General features: G+C 41.0%; 1 protein-coding gene across 1 annotated transcript; it reads right to left on the bottom strand.

Annotated features, from left to right (window-relative positions):
* Nucleotides 1-538: 538 nt before the first annotated feature.
* On the bottom strand, nucleotides 539-19214 carry cd164 (CD164 molecule, sialomucin). The gene is made up of 6 exons (XM_014145266.3): nucleotides 19196-19214; nucleotides 17971-18036; nucleotides 6634-6720; nucleotides 6016-6177; nucleotides 5745-5825; nucleotides 539-5503 (listed from the first exon to the last, which is right to left on the bottom strand). The coding sequence occupies exons 3-6, from the start codon at nucleotides 6662-6664 to the stop codon at nucleotides 5328-5330; spliced, it is 450 nt and encodes a 149-aa protein (XP_014000741.1). The 5' UTR covers nucleotides 6665-6720; nucleotides 17971-18036; nucleotides 19196-19214; the 3' UTR covers nucleotides 539-5327.
* Nucleotides 19215-21140: the final 1926 nt, after the last annotated feature.

The following is a 21140-nucleotide window of genomic DNA, read 5'->3' as shown; positions in this document are numbered from 1 at the left end:
TGTAAGCACTAAGTTGAGGAGCGATATAGAGGAGAGAGAGAAGGGGTAAAAGAGAAAAATACTGTTTTCTGGCCAGGATTTGCCCCTACTACCCTGGTTAGGTAGATGACAGACATGCACACCTATGTGAGAGACAATGCTGCAGAATAAATCAGTAATAACCTCTTGCCCCTCTACAGGAGTTATGGGCCACTTGACCCCTCCAGCACGCGGCTAGACCACCAAGCCAAGAGTGATCTGTGTTTACCTTTGACTGTTGCTGACATCCACACCTGCACTTTGGGGCCCCGAATGCAGTTGGCACTTCTTATTAGTCCAGCAGCTACTCTCTGACTTCTGCTGCTGAGGTAACCTGCCACCTTGTCTCACTGATAAGAGGTTCAAATTCAAGTCTTGGTTACCAAACTGTTTCATAATGTAGAGCCCATTGTAGCGGTCTTGGTTTGTGATTTACAGCATGTTGCACTGCATTCTGAATAAGATTTCCCTGCTATGAAACGTCATAGAAGTTGCAGCAACAGTAAACACAAAGACCATGTTCAACAATATTCAAACTTTATTGAATTTAACATCTTCAATCTAATGGCAAAACTATAAAAGAAAACAAGGCAAATCAAGATTCCAGGCCAAATGGATATAAAACTAGCATAAAAACAGTAGTAGGCATCATGGCTAAATATAACAGCAACTGTATGTGTACATATTAATCTGCATCTTTGTGCACATGAGAGCAACACTGAGGAATCATTCCATAAGACCTAGAACCTCTTATTTAACTGGACTAAGATCAAGGTGACATGTGGACATGGTTAGAAAGCAACAAAGAAAAAAAAAAAAGAAAAACTCTATTTTAAAAGCTCTATAAACATAAGCTTCACACAGAAAATGGTGGCTACCCCCAGAGCCATAGACATGTAAACATCAGCAAACTGGGTTTGAGATGTACAATACTAATGGGCGCCGCTGTTCCAGAGACAGCTACATTCTCAGGTCAAGAATGTAAATTGAATTCTATGTTGGAATGTAGCCAAGTCATGGAACACAAGTCATGGAACGCAACAATTTGACATACTTTGCATGCCTGTGAATCTGGCCAGCTGACCCATTCTTCCGTCTGGTTTAAGCTCCCAAAGTCGAGTGTGCCTGAGAAAACAAAGACATTTAAAGCTGCTCTCACCACTCAAAGCATATTTGATTGAATCTTTAGAAGGGGTCTGGAAGTTCAGTCCCTTTAATATCTACTGGGTGTACTATCAAGTTAAGAAAAAAATACAAATCTTAATTTATGTTCAACTGAGTAAGGCACTTTTCTTGAAAAGGTGCATGGAGAGGGGCCGTGTGACTTAGTTTGCCCGAGCTGAAGAAAAAAAAATTGTATCAGAATATTTGTATCAGTTGCTATGGGTACTGGCAATGTCCTGTGACAAACACTGAAAGAAAATACTCACTGCTACATTGTGTGTTCCTACGGCATGCAGAAGTTTTAAATCACTGTGTCCTTAAGACCATGGCAAAAGGAGAAATAATGGTGAAGTAACACTCAGGATTTACAAATGCTTATCAGTTGCCTTCACCTGACATTTGGCAATTAACTTTCCTTTGTGTGAGTGAGAGAAGAGGACTCAATGTGCAGCATACTGTGAATGCAGACAAAGCAAAACTAGATTTGTACTTCTGACTTGCCATAGTTGGCGGGGGGGGGGGGGGGTCTTTGGGATGTAGCCTAATGCCATCGGGTGACTGCAGATTCATCTTTAAAAGGCAAGCCTAAGGTGATCAAGAACATACATTAAATCAGGGCCAATGAACGACAGACGTGCACTTTTAAATTACACAGAATGTTCCATACAAAGCAAGGTGATATTTTTTCAAAATGACGAAAATATTGAGCTAAGAGGTCTCTCACAAGCATTCATACATTTTTGGCAGCAACAGGAAGGCAAAAAGCACAAAACAAAGTTGTCAGTGCCGCACTCTATTTTCCATGCCAAGACTTGAGAACTTCGACTTTAACACACATGGTTTAGGCATACTCTTCTCTACCAAAATGTTTGACAAATAAATCAAGTGGTTCTTTTTCTTTTAAGTGTCTGAAGCCCCAATAGCATAATTCAACAGAAAAATATTACATTTCCATTTGTATGACATGCATTAATGCAGAAAAAAAAGCAAAACTGAGAAGCCATTGCAAGTGAATGCTACTGAAAAAACTAAAAAAATACTTAATCTTGCCTTTAAATGATTGAAAGTTCAAACCTTTAAGGTAAATCAACTGAATGACATGATAGCTTTATGTACAAAGGGGACAACATCACACTATTAGCAGCAAGCTAATCAAAGAACTAGACACATACTGTTTGCACTCTAAACTTGTGAAACCTAGTCACTGATTTTCTGTAGTTCAACACCCGTCTCCTCTCCTTGGCACTACATTTAAAAAAAGGTTGAGTGCTCGCCTAAGATGCCTCAATAGGAGAAAAGAAAACCCCAAAATGCAAAGGACAATGTCTCAACATTAAGTCACTTTTAAGTTCAGAGACCAGCTATTATGTCAGTTATTTGACACTTTCAAAACTCTGTCCAATTTATGTATGACTCTAGAAAACATGAATTTACTAACTATGCTTAAAATACAGGTAACTGCCAAAATAAAGGAAACACCAACAAAGCGTTTTAATAGGGCGTTGGGCCACCGCCAGAACAGCTTCAATGTTCCTAGGCATAGAAGTACAAGTATCTGGAACTTGAGGGATGCAACACCATTCTTCCATGAGAATTTCAATTATTTGGTGTTTTGTTGGTGGTGGATCCAGCAGCCTCTGATCCAGAATCTCTCATTGGTGAACAATTCAATTGAGATCTGGTGACAGACACACCAGTGGAGGCTGCTGAGGGGAGGACAACTCATAATAATGGCTGGAACGGCGTGAATGGCATCAAACCATGTTTGACTTGTATGTGATACTATATACCGATTCCGCTCCAGCCACTACGAGCCCATCCTCCTCAATTAAGGTGCCACCAACCTCCTGTGAGAGACACACACTCACACCGTTTAAACCTCCTATGCTCCTTTGAGACCCCTCTTTCAAAAAGTCACAGAGATCTCTTCTTCCAAGCAATGGTAGCCAAAATAATGGGCAGCTGGGCCTTTTTAATACATGACCCTAATCTTGATGAGATGTTAATTTCTTTATTAACCAAGGAACCACCTGCTTTCAATATACTGTATCCCTCATTCACTCGTGTTTCATTTATTTTGGAAGTTACCTATAAATGCCTTTCCACCCTTTATTATTTTCAAAAACACAGGTTATTAGAATGTGTCTGTACAATATGAGGTGGAACTAGCATTAGGGAGCTGTGTGGAACTTGGGCCCTACATTTAACGAAACAAAATCTTTTCAGTCTGCATAGGGGACACTTTTCAACCAATGCCATTCTAAATCAATTTATACCTAATAGGTCTTCATCCATCCATCCAAAACCATGATGAGCAACTACTGTATCCATCTACCCAATAATAAAAGGCTCTTCAGTACAGCTGGGATACTAGGGTTCTCAGGGTTGGGCTGAATTCCATTTCAATTTAGTCAATTCATAAAGTCAACTGAAATGTAAATCATTTTCTATGAGGAAAACGTGGAATTTCAGTTTAGTACGTGGATTGGCTGAATGAAAATGGAACGGAGGCCAACCCTGGTTCTGTTCTTGCGATACTGCTCCTGTCCTGTGTCCAGACTGCTTTTACTTCACGACACTCAAGCCTCAGCCAGGAGGAAGAGCATCAAAATAATCCCTCATTCCCGCCGCTTTAAGTAACAGACATTTAACATTAAAGGCACTTTGCTTCCAATACTGTCAGCATCAATGTGCATGCTGTCTTTTCTTCCAACTCCATTCAACACAATAATTTATACTTTGACTTATTTATCATTCCCATACATTTACTACAATATTTTATCTGTACACCCCTTCAACCGTGTCCTAAAGACTTAGCTCATTGCGATTTCCTTCCTGTTAAAGGAAGGTGGTGGGGCAAGGGGTCATCTCCAGTCTAGTGGTCCAACTCATCACTGCAATCTGTTTGGCTGAAGTCGGTAAAGATGGGGGGGGGGGGGGGGGGGGGTTGAATTGGGTTTATTGCATTGAGCTGCTCTTTTGGCAGTGTGTAATGTTTGCCAAACATACACACACACACACACAGCATTGAGTCTTAACACCAAGAGAGCCCAACTCATCCTCCACTTAAGATGGGGGTATCTACATAAATAATATTCTAACTTATGCAGGGCTCTACGCTGACTTTTGTTTGTGCGCCTAAGTTAAAAAATGTAGGCACAGAAAGAAATTTAGTAGCACAACGCTAAATATTTGAGATAATAAAGCTAGAATCATAATTTCCTACGCGCAATGGTGTTCCTAAAATGTTTAAAAAAAAATCCAGTTCACACAGCAAAACATTTACACTCATATGTGAGTAAAGTAGTCGCACTGTAGAGCCCTGCTTAGAGGATGGACCATTGCTTTTAGTTCTCCTTTTATTCTTACTTTAACAGGTATCTCTGCCATCAGATGAATACGACCTCATTATAAAGGAGTTGTGAAAACCCCTACCCAGATCTGTCCCATGACAAACAAGAAAAAAAAGCTATGCTATATCATCCAGAGTCATCTAGTTCCAAAAAATAAAAGGGGGAGGGGACCTCAAACAGTGTTTCCAAAGCGTTACCAAGGTGCATGAACAAGCTAGTACTCCAAAGCCGTGGCAGCCCCACTATACACCAGCAGAATTGAAGGTTCCTTTACATAAATTACTATTGGGTCTATTAATGGCAGGCCAGGCAGGTACAACATTAAGATGAAGGGCCAGGGGAGTGAAGCAGTAAACAAGTCTGCTTTTCATCCAGTCAGCACACAGGAGAATAGCCCCAATGACTCACTGCAGGAGTGGGGAGAGAGAGGGGTGGGGAGAGAGAAGAGGGGATGAGAGGGGGAATCCATAGTGATGTAATCCTCTGTGTTGAAGGCTCAAATGCCACTGCACTGGAGTTCACTTCAGCTCTACCAGGGTGTGAGAAATGTGTAGCGAACTACATACAGTAAAAGATGTGGCGCACTTGTGGGTATGTACAGTTTATAACCTTGTGTGTATTTAAGCTACAGGCCTAAACCACAGGTTGGTAGCGCGATGGCATGAGGCTTGTGGGAGAAACACTGATTGGAAACACTGTCTATGATAATCACAATGGCCAGGGGTTAGGATTTGGGTGTTCATAGCGGGCCCCAGTGTAGGTATAGTGGTTGGTGGAGGTGGAGTGATTTCTTCAGAGGGTGTGGTAGTTGCGGTCCTTGGACTTGCAGAACTTGTACAGGAAGAAGACCACGGCCTGCAGGCCCAGGACCAGCACTATGCCCCCAATGAAGCTCGCTGCGTCAAATGTGGAATTCTTATGAGGCACTGGAGAGGGCCCCACAGGTGATGCGGTGGTGACACTGACGTCTGCACAAGGAGGGAGAGAGCCAAGTTGGTTATATCACTGTATGAACCACTAGCCAGGACTAAGTGGATATAGAACCATATTGATAAAACACAGGTGGAATCCAGTTTTTATTCAGTAACGCTTTCTATGGTCTGCTTCTATGGTCTTGTATGGTCTGCTTCTATGGTCTTGGTGATCTACAAGCAGCCATAAATAAAGAGTCTTGATTTCATACCAGACTGGGCTGGCATGGGAACTTACTTGAAGCATGCGTTACGTTAGAGACTGGGAGGGTGCCGTTAGTGGTGGGCAGGGCAGTTGGTACTGCAGTGGTCAGGTCAGCTGTAACCAGCGGTGAGATGTCAGTTTAGTAGCATTTCACTAAATGCATATACTAGACATACAAAAACAGTTAACCATTTCACCATATTTAAAATTTGACATACAAAAACTCCCTCAAAAGAATCAAGTCACAAAGCAAGCATACACTGATTTGAGGGGAGCAGACGAGATGCTGGTATGGGCTGGTTACCTGCGGTGGGCTCGGGCTCACTGGTGCTGCTGTTAGTTGCATTGTTGGCTGTAGGGATAACTGGAGCAGCAGTGGTAGAAGAGTGGGAGATTGTGGGTGGGGCAGGGACGTCAGTTACAACTGTTGTAGCAACAAGTGGAGATCCCATTGAAGCGACGGACACTGTGAGAGACAGGGTAAAAAGCAGGAAAGAAGGAGATCGCCAGGTTATGGCAGTGTCTATGTCTGAATAGTCCAAAAATGATGCCTTCCCTTTCCTTCGTGTCTTCCCTTGTGATCTGACAGGGCTAGATTGGTGAATGTAATTCATTTAAATAGCTTTCACCCATTTAATCCTTTTGGACCAGTGGAAGGATGAGGGATGGGAGGAAGGAGCCATGGGGTGGAAAATGGCAGGGACAAAGGAATTAGGAAAGAAGGGAAGCATTTTAGAGTGTTGAGACAAAGCAACTATGACCACAGAACAAAGATATAGAATCTCTACATATGCCTAGATCAGTCACTTACTGTTGAAGGTAGACTTGTGTCATGTTAACAAAGTGAGTCACCGGAATGACAAAACATCTAATCCCTCTGGAGAGGCCTTAAAATGAACCAGGTGATGGTATTAGTCCTTACCCGAGCAGGTTTCATTAGAGCAGTTGCCCATGTTCTGACCGTTTATAGACGTGATGTTGACACAGGAAACAGTTGGAGTTTCTCTAACTGAACAGGGGGATAAAAGAAAAACAAGCACAAATAAAATATGTGATTGTGTGTTCTCTACAGGAAACAACGAAGACAAGAAAATATTTTCATGTGATAATTTCCAAAAGATTCCTTACACCATTCCTGACACCCCATGGAACACGAGCAGTTTAGAAACAAGGATTATCTTTGTTTTCAGTCGAATGAATTAACACAAGGTGAGATTTTAATTAGATGGTTTTGTCAGCTCAGAAGTCTATAGTGTGCGTGTGTTCCTTCTCCCAGTCCTCCTCCTTCCTGGAAAGTCCTGAGTCAAAGCCCGCTCCCCCTCCCAATGCAAGATCTTTCCATGACTGATTAATCCAAGGGTGTGCATGTGAGAGAGCGAGGAAAAAAAAAAAGTGAGATGAGTGTGGAGGTACAGGAAGAGACTTGAAAGGATCAGAAATCCTAGCCTCTGAGCAAAACCCCTTGCTCTGGACATCAGCTACGAGAAGTGACACTGATTAACTATGTTAGTCTTCATTTACTCCTAAAGAGTCTTAAAACAACCCCCCCCCCAAGTTTAAGATGGTTATACCATGGATCATTTAGCTATTCGATTTTGAATTTTAGGACCCCTTAGCATATATGTTTTTTCTTCTAAAGATTACTTGATCAAACATTGGATTTGTCCTTACTGCCATTAGCCCATAGAAACACATTGAATAACAGCTTCAGACATGGATAAACAGATATTTATTTTTTGGGGGGGGACTCTGAACAGTCTGTCTGCGAGATAAGATTAGGAAACTTATTTTTTTAGGCACTAATGGCCATATATACACAGCCATTTATTTTCCCCTGTCGCTACTAAGAACCCAAATATGATTCTTTCTCTATCTCCACACTCAGTGGTACAGGTGACCCATATAAGATTTGCGCATTCACACGGATGTAGCACACAGATACCATGCTCATTTCCTGTCACTGTTCCTTTACATTTTGAGGTGGTTGTCATGGTAACGGCAGGTCATTTGCAACAAAAGTATGACCCAAATAAATCAGATCCAAGCATCTAATGGCCATATATACACAGCCATTACATTTTTTTAACTGGTACCCAGCTACCTTCAGACATTTACATGTTTGTGAAAGACTTAGCTTTCCGTAAATGGGTCATAATAGTTTTCTAGGCCAAACAGTTCAGACGCTACAGACGTTTTCGTCTAGCTCTGCCACCTTTCACCACAGATGGAGAAGAGCGACATCGGCGGATGTGGTGGATTGAGAGGCAGCCCCCCAAAAAAAACATATTGCCAGCTTAAACTGACAGATTTTGAAGGGATTGTTTTATTATGCTAATTACATTTCCGCAGGGGCCCATCAACTCTAAGGGGTTAATAAAGAGAGCAGGAGAGAGTTGTTCCATTGTCAGAGTCAAGAGCCCTTTCTAACGAGACATTGATTTTCACCACACTTATCATACAGTAAAACATTAGGTAGGCCTATACTTACTATTCTGTGACATGCACAACCACAGCCAAAACTGGAAAACTGAACCAAACAGAAAAGGTATGACAGCTCTCTGCTGGAAAAAAATGAGTGTCTGATATTCATCTCTGTTTTGACACAGATCCTCACGTGACCAATCTGGTCTGGCCTCACTATAAAAACAGTGTGAAGACAATTAGGCTAAATTGACTTGCTGCTGCTCATAGCAAAACATCGACACAAACAGAAACCTTAGGGTGATCTCTTATACCCTTCCTTTTCTGGGAGTGTTGCCACTACCCTTGCAAAGTGTCTGTGGCCCCACTATCAGTGTATCCAGCAGGCGTTCTATTGGCCGAGTAGGTAGAAGGGTCTGTTACCTCACAGGCAGCTGTGAAAGATGGAACTCACTCTCACACACATTCCAGAAGGACTGACATCATGCTAGGGGCATCCAGCGAGGGAGAGCAGAGAGGAAGCTTGTTAGAGGAGAAACCCTTAAGGCTCATAATACCGATGTGTAAGTGCGCCTTGTGTTTCTTACATCAAGACCTTTAAGACCACTGAGCTAAACCAGCTGACACATGTAGCTCTGCGGCATTAAAATACAGCCTTCAGAACAAAATGGTGTCACTCTGACGGCAATGCATTGTTCACATGAAATCCCTAAACCAAAGACAAATCTGATAACAGTGGGGTTGACTAACTCACCACACCGAGTTGGGTTATTCTAGGCCTAAGTGAGCTGGGTCTGTAGTGTACTTTAGAACTGCCACCTCCATAGTGAGTCTGTGTGAGCTTTCAGATTTACTGAGTTCATATCTAATAGGCGATCTGCTGGGGAATTGTGAGAAGCATTAGTTCAGTCCTAAGACCTACTGTGTGGTTAGAGATGTTAGTTCAGGTGTGTGTGTGTGTGTGTGTGTGTAAGAGTGACTGGAGTAGTGGTGAGAGTTGTTTGTTCTGGTGTGTGACACACGGTGCTGTAGGATTTTGTCTGTCGTTGTGGCAGCTGAGAGGTGTGAATGAGCCACACAGCCACTCTAAGAACTAAGGCTGGGAATGGCCTGAGACCTCCCAAGACAATATATTCACGATACTTAGGTGCCGATAGAATATGTATTGCAATTCTCACGATTCTGTGTGTATTGCGATTCGATACTGTGATTTCATTGTGATTCAGTGACCCAAAAATATTGCTGCAGAGTGACGAGAGCCATTAGAGAATTTATTTTGATCAGAAATGGAAATATAAGTGCTGAAAACAAATTGGCTCCCTACGTAAAAACAACTATTAGAACAGGCTATGAAGGGAAAATACTGGAGTTTGAGCAGGTACAGCAGACTAGTGCTAAAATAATTTTGCAAGTGTCAAAACAATATATATATATATAAAAAAATAATAATCCCATATATTTTCCCCCGTCACTACTAAGAACCCAAATTGGATTCCTTCTTATATGGGTCACTCAGTGGTACAGGTGACCCATATAAGATTTGCGCATTCACACGGATGTAGCACACAGATACCATGCTCATTTCCTGTCACTGTTCCTTTACATTTTGAGGTGGTTGTCATGGTAATGGCAGATCATTTGCAACAAAAATATGACCCAATTAAATCAGATCCGAGCAGCGAGACAGGAGCATCAGTGGGAAAATAGCCAATTTTCATGCTTGAGTAAAAGTAAACATACTGTACCTTAATAAGTGACAAGGAACAGTGAGTCACCCAGTAAAACACTAAAGTATACTTAAGTATCAAAAGGAAACGCATAAATCATTTTACATTCCTTATATTTATCATACCAGACACGTGAATTTTCCTGCTAAGTATTTGAAATGTAACAAGTACTTGTGTCAAAATTGTATGGATTAAAACATACATTGTTTTCATTAGGAATGTAGTGAAGTAAAAGTTGTCAAAAATATAAAACACTAAAGTATAGATATCCCTAAAATGAACATTAAAGTATTTTTACTTAAGTGGATCTTTCTATAAACTAGGGTACCAGTAAGCATTTCTTGTAGTGGACAACCGTTTGGCGCTGTTACAAAGTCAATAATAAATTTGCCTTTTTTTTCCCTCTCATGCGACTACATTGATATAAAAAGGGGAACACATGAGTTTAATCAAAACATATGCTTTCAGTTCCCATATTTGTCAAAAATCATGTGACAAAGCACTACCGTACCCTTCTTTCCTTACATTTATGATACTGTTTGTTATATCATATACTAAGCATTTAACAATTGAATTACACATTTTGACCTTGATCCTGTGGAATTCCTGGATATTGCTATTGGACTCTTTCTGTATGGTGATCTCGGGAAGTTCACTGTAACCTAATGCAACAGTTTTGCTTCCGTCCCTCTACTCGCCCCTACCTGGGCTCGAACCAGGGACCCTCTGCACACAACAACTGACACCCTCGAAGCATCGTTACCTACTGCTCCAGAAAAGCCACGGCCCTTGCAGAGCAAGGGAAAGTACTTCAAGGTCTCAGAGTGACGTCTCCGATTAAAACGCTATTATCGCGCACCCCGCTAACAAGCTAGCCATTTCACACCAGTAACAATAATATTTCATATCTCCCTATGTTACGACGTGAAAACAGTGTTCAAGCGCACACATACCCAAAATAATGTGATTGCAAAACCCAATGCATCAAAACAGAGAGGAACTTTAATATGATTAAGAAAAATCAATACTGTCACTAACAGGGTTCTTCAATAATTACAAATAATAGTTTGATGCGTGTTTGATGGGTTGGTCCTGTGTGGCTCAGTTGGTAGAGCATGGCGCTGGCTACGCCAGGATTGTAGGTTCGATTTCCACGGAGGACCAGTACAAAAAAAAGTTGCTCAGTATTAGAGGTCGACTGATTATGATTTTTCAATGCTGATACCGATTATTGGAAGACCAAAAAGCAGATTCCGATTAAAAAAAATAATATATATAATATAAATAATATATAATAAATATATAAAAATCGGCCGATTTTTTTGCCATTTATAATAATAAGAATTACAACAATACTGAATGAACACTTAGTTTAACTTAATATAATACATCAATAAAATCAATTAAGCCTCAAATAAATTATGAAAAGTGTTGGAGAAGGAAGTAGAAGTGAAATATGTGCCATGTAAAAAAGCTAACGTTTAAGTTCCTTGCTCAGAACATATGAAAGCAGGTAGTTCCTTTTAACATGAGTCTTCAATATTCCCATCTAAGAAGTTTTAGGTTGTAGTTATTATAGGACTATTTCTCTCTATACCATTTGTAATTCATATAACTTTAACTATTGGATATTCTTATAGGCACTTTAGTATTGCCAGTGTAACAGTATAGCTTCCGTCCCTCTCCTCGCCCACCTGGGCTCGAACCAGGAACACATTGACAACAGCCACCCTCGAAGCATCGTTACCCATCGCTCCACAAAAGCCGCGGCCTTTGCAGAGGGGAACAACTACTCCAAGTCTCAGAGCGAGTGACGTTTGAAACGCTATTAGCGCACACCCCGCTAACTAGCTAGCCATTTCACATCGGTTACACCAGCCTAATCTCGGGAGTTGATAGGCTTGAAGTCATAAACAGCTCAATGCTTGAAGCATAGTGAAGAGCTGCTGGCAAACGCACGAAAGTGCTGTTTGAATGAATGCTAACGAGCCTGCTGCTGCCTACCGTCGCTCAGTCAGACTGCTCTATCAAATCAAAGACTAAATTATAACATAACACACAGAAATACGAGCCTTTGGCCATTAATATGGTCGAATCCGGAAACTTTCATCTTGAAAACAAAATGTTTCTTTTTTCAATGAAATACGGAACCGTTCCGTATTTTATCTAACGGATGGCATCCCTAAGTCTAAATATTGCTGTTACATTGTACAACCTTCAATGTTATGTCATAATTATGTACAATTCTGGCAAATTAATTACGGTCTTTGTTAGGAATAAATGGACATCAAACACAGTTCGCAACGAGCCAGGTGGCCCAGACTGCTACATATACCCTGACTGCTTGCACGGAACCCAAGAGAAGTGACAATTCCCCTAGTTATAAGAAATTCATGTTAGCAGGCAATACTAACTAAATATGCAGGTTTAAAAATAGAGAATCTTTTTTCTCATGGTCTGAGTGTCCTTTAGGTGCCTTTTGTCATATGCCTTTTACTGAGGAGTGGTTTCCATCTGGCTACTCTACCATAAGGTCTGATTGGTAGAGTGCTGCAGTGATGGTTGTCCTTCTGGAAGGTTCTCTCATCTCCACAGAGGAACTCTGGAGCCTGTCAGAGTGACCATCGTGCTCTTGGTCACCAAGAACCTTCTCCCACTATTGCTCAGTTTGGCCCTGGCAGCCAGCCCTAGGAGTTTTGGTTGTTCCAAACTTTCCATTTAAGAATGATGGAGGCAACTGTGATCTTGGGGACCTTCAATGCTGCAGACATTTTTTGGTACCATTCCCCAGATCAGTGCCTCAACACAATCCTGTCTCGGAGCTCTACAGACAATTCCGTCGACCTCGTGGCTTGATTTTTCCTCTGACATATACTGTCAATTGTGGGACCTTATAAAGACTGGTGTGTGCTTTTCCAAATCATGTCCAATCAATTGAATTTACCACAAGTTGTAGAAACAACTCAAGGATGATCAATGGAAACAGGATGCACCTGAGCGCAAATTTCGAGTCTCAGAGTAAAGGGTCTAAACCCTTATGTAAATAAGGTATGTTAACAATTTTTTTATATAAATTGGCAAACATGTACAGAAACCTATAGGTTTGTGTCTAGATTGATGAGGATTTTTTTTTATTGTTTGTATCCATTGTAGAATAATGGTTGTAACGTAACAAAATGTGGGAAAAGGGGTCTGAATACTTTCCGAATGCACTGTACATTAGAGGTCGACCGATAAATCAAAATGGCCGATTAATTACGGCCGATTTCAAGTTTTCATAACAATCGGTAATCGTCATTGTTGGACACCGATTACATAGCACTCCACAAGGAGACTGCGTGGCAGGCTGACTACCTGTTATTCAAGTGCAGCAAGGAGCCAATGTAAGGTGCTAGCTAGTATTAAACTTATCTTAACATAATCACTAGTTAACTTCTCTGGGCTAGGTGGGACGTAACCGTCCCACACTATTCAACAGCCAGTGAAATAGCATGGCGTGAAATACAAAACAGCAAAAATCTCAATTTCATTTTCTCAAACAATCAACTATTTTACACCATTTTAAAGATAAGACTCTCGTTAATCTAACCACATTGTCCGATTTCAAAAAGGCTTTATGGTGAAAGCATAAAATTAGATTATGTTAGGACATAAACTTCACAAGAAAATCCACACAGCCATTTCCCCAAGCAAGGACATGCATCACAAAAACCAAAAGTACAGCTAAAATATTCACTAACCTTTGATGATCTTCATCAGATGGCACTCATAGGACTTCATGTTATACAATACATGTAAGTTTTGCTCGATAAAGTTCATATTTATATCCAAAAACAGCATTTTACATTGGCGCGTGATGTTCAGAAAATGTATTCCCACCAAAACACCGGTGAATGTGCACATCAATTTACAAAAATATTCATCATAAACGTTGATAATTCTTTCAATAACTGTTGTAAATGTTATAGATACACTACTCCTTGACGCAACCGCTTTGTCAGATTTCAAAATAACTTTACGGAGAAAGCACATTGTTCAATATTCTGAGTACATAGCTCAGCCATCGAAGCAAGCTAAACAGCTACCCGCCAAGTTCTGGCATCAACAAAACTCTGAATTAGTATTACAAATATTCTCTTCCTTTGCTGATCTTCGTCAGAATGCACTCCGAGGACTCCTACTTCCACAAGAAATGTTCTTTTTGTTCGAAATACTCCATATTTATGTCCAAATACCTCCGTTTTGTTTGTGCGTTCAGATCACTATTCAAAGGCATAACACGCGAGCGCAGTACCAGAGACAAAAAGTCAAATAGTTCCATTACCGTTCGTAGAAACATGTGAAACGTTGTTTACAATCAATCTTTAGGGTATTTTTAACGTAAAAATGCAATAATATTCCAAACGGACAATAGCGTATTCATTCCAGGAGAAAAAGGAGGGGCGCGCCAAACATGCCCGCGCAGTAAACAACTCACTGGTCACCGGCAGTCCACACATTGACTAAGCTACTATTTTCTGCCCAGTAACAGGAGAAGGACGAAAAACTTTCTGAATGCTGTTGACAGCCAATGAAAGCCTTAGGAAGTGCAACGTGACCCCACAGACAGTGTAGTTTCAATAGGGATTCAAAAGAACTACAATTCTCAGATCTCCCACTTCCTGGTTGGATTTTTCTCAGGTTTTTGCCTGCCATATGAGTTCTGTTATACTCACAGACATCATTCAAACAGTTTTAGAAACTTCAGTGTTTTCTATCCAAATCTACTAATAATATGCAAATATTTGACTGAGCCCGAGTATTAGGCAGTTTACTCTGGGCACGCTTTTCATCCGAAATCAAAAATACTGCCCACTATACCTTGACAGGTTAACTACACATGGTTGATGATATTACTAGTTTATCTAGCGTGTCCTGCATTGCATATAATCGATGCAGTGCCTGTTAATTTATAATTGAATCACCGCCTACTTCACCAAACGGGTGATTTAACAAGCGCAGTCGCGAAAAAAAAAGCACTGTCGTTGCACCAATGTGTACCTAACCATAAACATCAACGCCTTTCTTACAATCAATACAAAAGTAAATATTTTTAAACCTGCATATTTAGTTAACATTGCCTGCTAACATGAATTTATTTTAACTAGGGAAATTGTGTCACTTCTCTTGCGTTCTGTGCAACAGAGTCGGCGTATATGCAGCAGTTTTTTTTTATTTTTTGTTTTTTTTACATGGCACATATAGCACTTTCTACAGATATTTTTTTTTGGGGGGGGGAACTGTTGCTCCATGTAGTGAATCTGTCATTCAATGCATTTGTATGGGCTAATAGCAGTAAAGCCCAAAACAATTAAATTGTATTTTTGTATAATTCAAGGGGTCTTCAAAAATTCAAAAAAATTAAATAAATAATTGCATAGCTAAATTATCCTTGGTATGACCTTAAAACAATTCCATATAGCTTAGTAGTATTTTGGGTTGCCAATTAGGCCAACTCTTAAAATAGGGCTACAGAATTTGTATTTAATAGAGATTAATTTGCCTACGTTTTTATGTGCACTAATATATTTGTGGCGAATTCACCACTTGAGTAATTGGAAACTCAAAACACTAACTGTTGAGATAATACCCACTACCGGTAGCCATGTTTTAATGCAACAGTAAATTCAATGTCCTAAAAAAATAATAAAAACTTCACAGTTGTAGCCTACCCAATGAGTCCTATGCACTTGCAATGTCTGTTGCGCATTTCCCACGCTTTATATGTCAAAGCCATATCTTGGTTGCAAAACAGCTGCGATAAAGCTAAAAGCTGAGAAATACAAATTATACCAACAGAAAACTGAGAACCTCCTCTCTTCAACAGTGGCGGCAGTGACAACAGCAGTTGCTTCCAACGCTGTAGATTGCCTTCCCCGCAACTAGATTTTGAAATGCATACAATCTCTGCCTAGTCCTAACACATTTCTTTCATTCCTCTATTCCTTTTCCTTCATTCCCTCTCGTCATCTTCCTGACATTCGACCCGGCTTCCTCTCCCGTCTCTGGGATTGGAACAGTCTTCATCGAGGTCCACACAGCAACATGGATAGATTGTCCGAGTAGAACACACAGAGCTCTGTTATGCACCATTGTTCGGCGTCATACTTGCTCAGGTCTACTAGAGGCCTTTCAGAAAGCATCCCAAATACATTCACTCTCTCAAACAAACAGTGACAAACTCCGAGGGCCTAGATCCAGCTCAGCCCTCATTCCATGTAATCAAGGAGGCTAGTATGCCTGGAAACTTGACTATAAGCCAACTTAACACACTCAGACAGTATTTTACGGGACTGTCTAGTTAGTTTGCAATGTTGATGTTAATTATGAAAATCATGACAGACAGAGGCTCTTTATAAAAACATCCCACAACCCTTGGTAGCTTAAGTGGCCCAACCTCTTAAAAAACACATTTGCTTGGGTTCTTCCGAGTATCACATGGGGGAATGACACAGCTGTTCACCGTTATCATTTAGCAGCGCTCATGGGCAAGGATCGGAGCTTGGCATAGAAAATAAAATAAAAAAAACGTTGTTTACTGTGGCTGATAACATCCACAGGCAAACAAATCCACTCTACGTTCCACAATCTGATAAACAGTGGCTTGGACTACAATGCCACAGTAACAGGCAAACTGTAAAAGCAGAGTTGGTGGGAGAGGAGTGTTTGGTTGAGTCAGTCAGAGCAGCAGGGAACAGCCTCAAAGCAATAGGCTGGCTATATAAAGACTGTTATACTGCATGACTCAGGCCCGTAGGAGCTTAATATATCACAAATCGACCAAAGCAAAGACCGAAGCCTAAAAACAAACATCCCCATTGGACATCCCATACGCACACTATCCTGCATAGTCAAGACATTTCTCAAGTCTGACCGGCACTCCCATTATCATAATGAGATTACTACATAGAAAAGTGTTCTTGTCCAAAGACCATCAGATATTTCTCTACTCTAAAATGGCTGGTGCGGAAGGGATTTAGGCCAAATGTCCTAAGCTGACACTTATTGGAGGACACAAACTGTCTGTTCACTGCCTTGCGCAACCTGCCCATTGTCCAATTCCTTTTTGTATTTAACCCCTTTTTGTGGTATCCAATTGGTAGTTACAGTCTTGCCTCATCGCTGCAACTCCCGTACAGACTCAGGAGAGGCGAAGGTCAAAAGTCATGCTTCCTCTGAAATATGACCCACACAAGCCTTACTGCTTCTTGACATAATGCCTGCTTAACCCGGAAGCCAGCCACACCAATGTGTTGGAGGAAACACTGTACACCTGGCGACCGTGTCAGCGTGCACGCACCCGGCCCAACATAGGAGACGCTAGAGCACGATGGGACAAGGACATCCCTGCCGGCCAAACCCTCCCCTAACCCGATCGAGGCTGGGCCAATTGTGTGCCGCCCCATGGGACTCCCGGTAGTGGCCCGGCTGAGACAGAGCCTGGACTCCAACCAGGATCTCTAGTGGCACAGCTAGCAACTGGGATGCAGTGCCTTAGACCACTGCGCCACTCGGGAGGCCAGTCCAATTCCTTTTTGACCTGCATCTCAAAATGGCTAAATCTTGATCCTTTGGAATGACTTGGTCGAAAGGCAGGCTCCACTGGATTACAATCTACCTGAAAGAGACTGGTACTGTCTGGTAGTTCAATGATCATAACCCCAAAATACAGTACACGGCCCAGGAAATTATAGGCCTAGGCTTACACATTAAAGTAAAAATGTATGCCTCTTGATTACAATGTCGCACACGTGTAGAAAATGATCGACACTGCCATACCGACCACTTACCGCAGGCATTTTGTGGATATCGTTCATAGACTATACTAGAGAAATGTGAAGCTTGAAATGAAATACATTTCCTAATATGGGTGATTGTTAATGGGACAATTGATGGCTACAAGCATCAAACCAGTAGCAGTAGTGTAAAGGATAATGCGTATAAAAAAAAGAACTGTGATTAATGTTATAAACTTAGCCTTCCATTTATTGTTATTACATCAATTCAGGCAATTTATCACAATATGGATTTTTGTCCATTTCACCCAGCTTTAACGGGTAGGTACTACTTACATGTGCAGTTCAACCATTGACAGTCACCGACACAAGTGTCACAAGCGAGTTCAGCACATCCATAATCTGAAAGGGGAAACATCAATCAACATACAAGTAATTAGAAGTGTATACAAAGGTTAGTTGTAATAGAACAGAATTGTCACAAATGAGGGAATTAGCCCAACTGATGGATATAGACCTAATTGGACTTGCCAGGGAGATATTTACTTAATAGGCACAACATTAGATACTCATCAACTAAGTACGTTAGCTATGATTTTTGGTAGATGACTGCCTACGAGGTGAAAAAGGTCATGTCAATCTCTAATGCTGGTTTATGACATTTAAAACACCTGTGGGTGTAACTAATGGAAAGAAGAGGGACTAAGAAACCCGCTGTCCCAATGACGGACATTAATATTTATTGTCCCTCTGTCCGTGTGACTTATGTAGCTTGACCTGTGATATTTTTGGTTAAATATAGCTATAGATTGATAACGCAATATAAATTAAAATGTGACGCAAGGCGGACAGGCAAGCAAGAGCCAGCTGGCCAACAAGAGCATAGCTGGCCATTTCACTAACCACCCATCTTCTAAAGTTATGTTGTCCAAAGGGACAATAACCAAAACTCTTATTAAGCAAATACATATAGATGCCTGTTATTTCAGGGTTGCTGACTACAATAATTGTGTCCTAAAAGCTAGCAGCTATGACGATAGCTGACGTGGGCTGCTTGATATGTCGCTTGTAGTCTGAAAAAAGGCTAGAGGGCTAGCTCAGCTGGCTAACGTTACACATCCATCATTAAGAATGAACAAACTTGACAACACGTATGATTCCCACAAATCGTTTTTAGAAACAGTTTGCTCTCACATTCGGGGCAACTAGAACGATATGTGGCATAAACATGCACTCAAAACGGCTCGCGCATTTATGTATACGAGCTAGATAACCAGCGAGCTAAGCGCTAGCTTTCTAATGCAGAGAGCGCAAAAACAAACTATGCTTTACTAGGTCGCAAACTTACCTACGTTCGCAACTGTTGTTGCAGCCACCAAGGCAAAGACTAATGTAACGTAAACAAGTTTTAAGTACATGTTTAATTTATATTTTCCCTCAAATTGTTCGTCGTTCCACTCGAGTTATGCAGAGTCGCGAGAGAGATCTGATTTCTGCTGGATACGGTTTTCTAACGCTGTTGCTATCTAACTGTTTACTTCCTTCTACCAGAGATACTCACTTTTGAGGAGATGGGAATTGTATTACCGCCCATTGTGTTTTTGCCCAAGGGTTGTCAATGGGCCGCGCGGTGCATTCTGGGAGATTTTGGCACAGGTGCGGATTGGAGTCAATTAGGCGCTTGCTCCCAAAAAATAAATTACGTGAACGAGAAGTACAATATTACAAATATTTTCTGAGATTTGAGATTAGCAATTTATTCTCTGGAATATCGTATAGTTTTGTAATCGTAACATGACGTACTTTCGACGAAATTGGTCAGGTTTCTCGTATCCTGACTTTTAGAATGTTTGCGTTACGATTAGTTTAGCAACCACTTGACGCAGCATGACAACGTGAACGCAATTGGTCGACAGTGCTGGGCGGAGAGTTGTACGTTTTATAGCGAAATCTAGATTGGATTATTTTCTCATTTTCGAATATCTCTGCTTCTACACAGGTCATGTGGCTCTTTTTACTGCTTGCTTGCGGTAGGGTTGCCATGTCCGCGTATTTTTTGCTTCACCAATTTTGACTATTTTGTGTATGTCCATTACATGGAATCCAAATAAAAAACATTTAAATTACAGGTTGTAATGCAACAAAATAGGAAAAACGCCAAGGGGGATGAATACCTTTGCAAGGCACTGTATGTACTGTATAACATGTATATTAGATTGAAGTATTGTAAAATATGTTTGAGTGTATAGCCAAACTCCGTCCTCGGTACCCCAAGCGGTGCACTTTTTGGTTGTTGCCCTAGGGCTACACAGCTGATTCAAATAATCAACTAATCATGAAGCTTTATTTATTTGAATCAGCTGTGTAGTGCTAGGGCAAAAACTCTTGGGGTCCCGAGGACTGAGTTTTGGAAACACTGGTATAGGTTCTTGTGTATTTGATCATTTCATTTTTGACATTTATTACAAATCCAATTCCCCAATGTTGGAAATAAAGCTTTACTGAGCTGAGCTTAACATACCAAAAATAAAATAGAGTTGGACTAGTTATATATAAAACTGTGGTCGAATAAAAATGCACTGTTACGGTGACATCAGGGTTCAAACACTCTGCAGTCTGCCACTTTACAATCCTGTTTGGGTCTCTCATTTTAGGTTTGGACTTCATGTCTCCTCAGTGCCTTCAACCATTTCACTAATCAGAGGGCTATTCACAGTACCCAAATGCAGAACAAATTCAGGAAAGTGTACAGTATTATATAGAGCCATTATTTCATGGAACTCCCATCTCATATTGCCCAAAAGAACAGCAAACCTGGTTGAAAAAAACAAACAGATAAAGCAACACCTCATGGCACAACGCCTCTCCCGCATTTGACCTAGATAGTTTGTGTGTATGTATTTATATGTAGGTTACGTGTGCCTTTTAAAAAATATATGTAGTTCAGTTCTTCAGCTGTTCTTGTCTATTAATGTTCTGTATTATGTCATGTTTCATGTGGACCGTTTTGTGTGGACCGCAGGAAGAGAAGATGCGGCTTTCGCAACAGCTAATGGGAATACTAATAAAATATAAAATTACACAGGTGCACCTTGTGTTGGTGACAATTAAAAGCCACTCTAAATTGTGCAGTTTTGTCACAACACAATGCCACAGATATCTCAAGTTTTGAGGGAGTATGCATTGGCATGCTGACTGCAGGAATGTCCACCAGAGCTGTTGCCAGAGAATTGAATGTTAATTTCTCTACCATAAGCCACCTCCAACATCATTTTAGAGAATTTGGCAATATGTTCAACCAGCCTCACAACCACATGTAACCAGGACCACCACATCCGGCTTCTTCAACTGGCAGATGGTCTGAGACAAGCCACCCAGCGAGCTGATGAAACTGTGGGTTTGCACAACCGAAGAATTTCTGCACAAGCCGTCAGAAACCGCCTCAGAGAAGCTTATACGCTTATATAGCATATCCTCACCAGGGTCTTGACCTGACTGCAGTTCAG

The sequence above is a fragment of the Salmo salar genome, chromosome 15, assembly GCF_965601325.2.
Source record: "Salmo salar chromosome 15, fSalSal1, whole genome shotgun sequence".
NCBI classification, from domain to species: Eukaryota; Metazoa; Chordata; class Actinopteri; order Salmoniformes; family Salmonidae; genus Salmo; species Salmo salar.
Note: the sequence above shows the minus strand (reverse complement) of the source record. Positions and strands in the feature narration are given on the sequence as shown.

What these genes read in the sequence shown, in the direction of transcription:
- cd164 (XM_014145266.3), bottom strand. Translation starts at nt 6,664, where the DNA reads ATGGGCAACTGCTCTAATGAAACCTGCTCGG. An exon ending in CTCTAATGAAACCTGCTCGG is followed by an intron (nt 6,178 to 6,633) that starts GTAAGGACTAAT and finishes TGTCTCTCACAG; the next exon opens with TGTCCGTCGCTTCAATGGGA. An exon ending in TAACGTAACGCATGCTTCAA is followed by an intron (nt 5,504 to 5,744) that starts GTAAGTTCCCAT and finishes CTCCTTGTGCAG; the next exon opens with ACGTCAGTGTCACCACCGCA.